The following is a 6,000-nucleotide window of genomic DNA, read 5'->3' as shown; positions in this document are numbered from 1 at the left end:
TATCTCGCTTGTTAAATATATCTTTAAAATATCAACTTACTTACTTACATAGACACTTACACTTATAATTATACTTACTTATGCCTTCTTTGCTAGCAACCCCAAACCCCCCCACCCCATCACCCCCGTGCGCTGTTCCTGGCCATATGTGAATACGAGTTTTTGAGTGTTGGCGTTAACAGGCATGTTTTTAGTCATTTGGGAAGCCACATGTGAAGCTGTTGGCGCAGCCCCTCACAGACGTAACAAGGACCGGCTCACCCTGAAATGCTGGCATAACTTCAGGTTTACATTTACAAAGCAGCATCTTTGGTAGGATTAATAAAGTGGCAGGCCATAACCGGAGCCTGTTCTTATTTCAGTTACATTAAAATGAATTGCGCTTGAGAGGTATTGTGTGGCGTACTTTTGGAAAAGTGTTATTTTATCCTAAACTGTGGTCGGTGTCCTGTTCTTAATAATAGTTTAGTCGCTTGCTCTATATAGCAATTTGGATGTCCGCAATAACACTATAATAATTTGTTCTTTATTTATGTTGTGTTATGTGCTATGCGTTTTCCTAACATTATCACTTTGCATATTCTACTCCACGGTACATATAGTGAATGCATGTACAGTGTTTTACCAGTACTTACTTTATTGCTGTTAAGTACATGCGTGTAGTCCATATATTGTACAGCACGGAGCACAAACAGAGTTCTAAGTTCCGCATTTTCACTGAATAGCCGACTTTATGAAATGGGATTTTCAAAGACAGTCTAGCCAAGTATTACGCTACATATACAGGCCATTGGGATCAAAGGGCAATTTTTTTTAATTTCCTTTAATTTGGTATATTACCTTCTTAAAAAAAAAAAGAAGAGTATTCTGCTTCGCTTGACTGCGCCGAGCGCACAGGGCGCTCTGCAGGTATTCAAAGACTGTGTGTCTGGGATTACCTTATTTTCAGCCTTGGAAATGCCCATGTAACTAAAGCTGCTAATGAATGACAAAGGGGATCTCGGCTCTCGCTATTCTGCTGACTCGAGTATTTTATCTGTTTGCATGCGACTTTTTTTCACCTTTAGCAAAGCTCATGGCTAGTTTAACAAGCATTGGCATAGCCAATAGTTCTCGCCTTTGGGACCTTATAAGTGTTTAGTTATCCAGCACAATATCCTTGGTGCAACAATATCAAGTGTTGCATGGCTAAACACTTATAAGGTTCCAAAGGCAAGACCAATTGGCTATGACAATGCTTTTTTTTTTTAGCTTCTAGTTTGCCACCCTGTCAGACATTCATTCTTTGACTGTGTTTTCCTGCTTTAATGTGTATCTTTAGTTTTATATTGTAGTTTTCAATATTAAGCAGATCCAGCCCGTTACTCTGACTCATTTCTTTCCCTAGCATGAACCCGCCTTGTGTATGTTGGGGTTATTGTCAAATGCTAAGATTCATTTAGCCAGCTTGTAAATAATGATTGTGTTGAATAATTAAATGGTAATGACATGTTTTTACTGTAGAAGATGTGTTTATTCTCTTTATTGTGTAGCTGCAAGCTATCGGCAAGGAAGGGTACAGTGGATGCCAAGTATATGCGATATAATTTGCTCTTGTTATGATTTGGTCACAACGTGAGGTCAGTCATATTATAGAGAATCAGAGCTCTGTGGAAAGAAAGTGGTCTCAGCCTCAGTGATTGACATGTAAAGATACTTAGCCTTGCTGTGTCCAGAAATAAGAGGACCGAACTCTGACTGAGCTTTGGAGGAGAGTCATGGCGTACTCTGGGATAACAAGTGTCATCATCTCTTATAAGTCGGTTCATAAAGCAAACACTGGCACTCCCAATAGGTCTTGCTTTATGGCTTTGATAAGACACTTTGTCAAGAGACCTATAGGCTTTGTGAATGTTCTTTGGCTCTTTTTGAGCATCATTAGCAAAAAAGTGAAGAAAACGGTTATTGGTTATGATGAATTCAGCTTCGACCCAAAAAATCCAAAACGCTCATATAGGCACAAAAAAGTGTTTCACGTATGTGCATTTATGTATCGTAATACAACGGAGACCACTGCTTGAGGATGTATACGTGTGCATACTTTACTATTCATGCACATGCATATGTTGTGACTCTGCAGTAGTTGCCTTTTAAATTTACTGTTTAAAGATGGTGATGCCAATTCTAGTACGGTATATTAAAAAAACAAGCACTGGCATAGCCAATAGGTCTCGCCTTTGGAACCTTATAAGTGTTTAGCCATGCAACAGTTGATGTTGTTGCACCAAGGATATTGTGCTGGATAACTAAACAAATATAAGGTCCCAAAGGCGAGACCTATTGGCTATGCCAATGCTTGTTTTCTTAGCTACTCATTCTTTGTTGACCACTCACCATAAGAAAAAAGAACATCATGACATGGCCAGCTCTGGATGTGTCATAGCACTTAGAAAAAATACTTTTAGCCATGCTGCACCGCAGCCGCAGTGCTGTACAACATAACTCAAATGCATTGGCCAAGTCAATCGCTCCTGCATAGGCAAGACCAATTGGCTTTGCCGATGCTTGTTATCTTTAATTATAGACTTGAATTAGTCAGGACCGCTGGAATAATGTGAGTCTGCAGCCACGGGTTTTTCCCATAATTAAGAATTAGCCACGTTTGCCACATAATTATTCATCTGCTGCATCATCTACTGAATTTAACGAAACTAATTGTCTGTAGCTCAAACGGATCACAGGTTACTGGAAATGCAGTGATACATTTAAGTGCACCGTGCAAAGCCCTTCGCAAAGGTGGTCATCTTTCAGTTTTTCATTGCTATATTTAGGTGTTAAACTGATACTCGTGAGGTGAAATCTTTGTACAAATGACAAATTAAGAGTATAAAAAAATGTGCTGCATTAAGCCGCATATCGTGCCGTTTCTTGGTGCATAATTTAGTCAACCCTGCCACATAATTTGGTGCTCCCCGGCCACATAATTCCAGTGGCCCTGGTATTAATTTAACAACACGGGCACCGCCTCCTTGGTTGAAGCAGCGCTAGACCGCAGTCAAGACAGAACAAAAAGCTCGGCTGCAGTTGTCTATTTTGCTGAGAGGAAGCCCCGTTCGAGAAGGGGACAAACATGGAATTGTTTCTCAAATGTGTTATTCCTCTCGCTGGCGGTGGTGGGGGGGACTTTGTAAACAATTCACCCGGATGTATTTATTAGGTGGAGTCCGAGGGAAGTCCAGTTTGTCGTTAGATGGGAGGTTTTTGCCCCAGGAATTATCTTTAAATAGCTGCGTCTAGATCAATTGTCAAGTATGGAAATTCACACCGTAGCTGTACTGACAGAGTAGGACTGGCAGAGCTGTGCTGTAATCACTGATGTGTGTGGGGATGGTGCGGGGGTAGAACCTCGCCTGAACTCATTTATTGTGCAATCCTGGCGCAAGCAGAGAAGGGAAGGGACCTGACGTGTCCAGCGGGCTGGCAAGTGCTTATAATAGGAGCCACTTCGCACCAGGTCCTGGCTCGACCCTGACACCATCTCTTTTCTTAGGCAGACGAACAGAAGGGAAGCGCAGGCATGGAAGAGGGGAAGCACGCGCAGGTGTTGCGGAAAGTGGCCTTGGCGGGAATGCTGATGGCTGTCCTCATGGCTCAAGGTATGTTGCGGGGTGAATGAGTTCCCAGGTGTGCCCAACGCCCACTGGGACAGAAGTACTCTAGTCCCCCAACCCTCACATCCTTAGCCCGGGCTACTGCAGCTTTGACGAATTACACTCAGCTCTTCAGCAGCTGTGTGCTTCGGCAGAAGTGACCAGGGGGCCTCAGTGCCCCCCCCCCCCCGAAAAAGGGGCAGATTTACAAGTCCCTTGCGCCAATTTTGCATCACTTTTACCATGTTAAAAATGACGCAAAAGTGGCGCAAGGGGAGGGAGCTCAGGGATGTTTTATTTGTTGGCACATGGGATATCCTAAAAACCCTGTGTGAGCGTGGGGTGGATAAAGTGCAGTGGTGAATGTGTAAGTGAGTTAAAACTGCCTACAGAGTTAGAAATATGCTTTATTCAGCTAGCCTGTGACAGGATTAAAATGCTGTAAAAGAGCCTATCAAAATTATAAAAGGCTTCATTAGCTGGCTTGTAAATCTTACCCAAAGTATTCACTGCATAAAACAAGAAGGGAAACTGCGTGCAAAGGAGACTGGGTCAAAAATGTGTCTGAAAAGGACAAAATATGCTACAACTATCATGTGAGCCTTTCACCTTCATAAATTAAATATAAATGCAGGCTGAAGAAATCTGGGAAATGCCTTGTTTTATGTCACGAGAGATCATTTGGTTAATCCTGTCACTGCAGATGTCTGTATATATAATGACAGTCATACAACTGAATCCTGGTTGGTGCAGCGGGGAATAGTGACGTCTGTTTATAGCGCTACGAGGTCCCACCTTGAGACGGAAAGCACTGTAAATATGCAAGTCATTATTTTAATGTTGTGTTAAATACAGAGTAAGCTAGGCTGCCACATAATGAACAGAGATATGTTGGGCCTGATGTGCAAAGCCATTTTGCACCCCCAAAACCTTGTGATTCACAAAATGACAGGGTTTGCAAATACGAAATGCCTTTTTTAATGTACTAAACCCATATTCTGATTGGCTAACAGTTAGCTACATAGCAAAATGGGTTTAGAAAGACATAAAGAATCAGTATTCAGAAGCTGCAGTTGATGAAGCTGGAGGTTACTCTATGGATGTGTACTGATCATCTGGAGAAATAAAGGACTTAAACTACAACCACTGTCCCTGTGGTTACTACAGGCGTGTTTAGGGCATCCATTCTAAATAGTAAGCTGCAGTTTATTTAAATGCGATCACAGATATGGCAGTCTACTGACCCGAGCAGGACACCGTCCGTGCCTTAGATGTCATCCAATCATAGTGACTTGCAGTTTGTGCCCTCCCTTATGACTATTGATAATATTTGCCGTATTGCAACCTATTATAATTCAGAATTTTGGGACAACTTTGTGTGCAACTTGCAACCACTTTTTGCCAACAATTATGTGGCACACCAGGCTTTTAGAGTTAAAGACAAAACATCTGTATTTGTAGTAATATGCAATCAGACTATACCTAGTGAGAACCTCTTAAATAATTTCCCTTACAAGGATGCCCTCCAGAATGTAACTGATAATTTCATTTCATTATCTTTATTTCGACTGTAAGAATGTCATAAAAGAGATCAGTACAATATGAACAGATCATTACAGAATATAGTATAAATTTCCAGTGTAAAAAATACATCTTCAAAATAGAAATATTAATCATAAAAACATCTTCATTGCCTGTAGAAAATATCAACAAAGAGTCTCGGTCATCATTTGAATAGTCATGTACAGTGGACAAAGTCTCATTTTACCACGAAACTTCTTCTAATATTCCACATTGCAGCTAAGAATTTACTTACAGCAAAAACAGTTAATGGGGATAGATCAGATTTTAATATTCGATAGGCATGCAAATGCTGCCTAAACCCCCATTTTCTGCAAATGGGAATGATCCACTTTTTCCTAGGCTTCATATAGGAAGGGCAGAAAAACATTACATGAATATCATTCTCCAACTCCTCAGTACAGGCAGGACAATTTTTAGTGGTTGGTGGGTACCATCTACTCGTAAGGGCTCTAATTGGTAAGGAGTTGTGTCTCCATTGGAGAAATAATTTTCTGAGACCGATGGGGTTAATATCATCCAGAACAGTCTCCATCTTATAGTGATCTTTCATTATTAGAAATGTACTCAACATTGACCCCATTTTGTCACTCAATAACCAAGCAGACAGGTTACAATCATAGTACATACTGACCAGGTCTTTGCGGGATATATTTCTACAAGCCTCTTCCGGATTTGTCCACAGAACAGAGCAACCCAGCCTCTCAAACTCATCCTTTATATATTTTAACCATGGGAGTTTCCGTATATTTGGATATTTCAATAATTCCAAAAATTCTTGCCTGTAAAT

The 6,000-nt window shown here is 41.0% G+C and overlaps 1 protein-coding gene across 2 annotated transcripts in view; it reads left to right on the top strand.

Moving 5' to 3' along the window:
• Window positions 1-3,505: 3,505 nt before the first annotated feature.
• LOC146808918 (ly6/PLAUR domain-containing protein 3-like) overlaps window positions 3,506-6,000 on the top strand; it is a 405,716-nt gene continuing 403,221 nt past the window's right edge. For both annotated transcript variants that reach the window (XM_085614254.1, XM_085614255.1), the window contains exon 1: window positions 3,506-3,635. In XM_085614254.1, coding sequence (XP_085470380.1) covers window positions 3,557-3,635 — 79 coding nt within the window. In that variant the 5' untranslated portion in view covers window positions 3,506-3,556. The remainder of the gene's footprint in view (window positions 3,636-6,000) is intronic.

Source organism: Triturus cristatus, chromosome 7, assembly GCF_964204655.1.
Source record: "Triturus cristatus chromosome 7, aTriCri1.1, whole genome shotgun sequence".
In the NCBI taxonomy this organism is placed as follows: Eukaryota; Metazoa; Chordata; class Amphibia; order Caudata; family Salamandridae; genus Triturus; species Triturus cristatus.
Note: the sequence above shows the minus strand (reverse complement) of the source record. Positions and strands in the feature narration are given on the sequence as shown.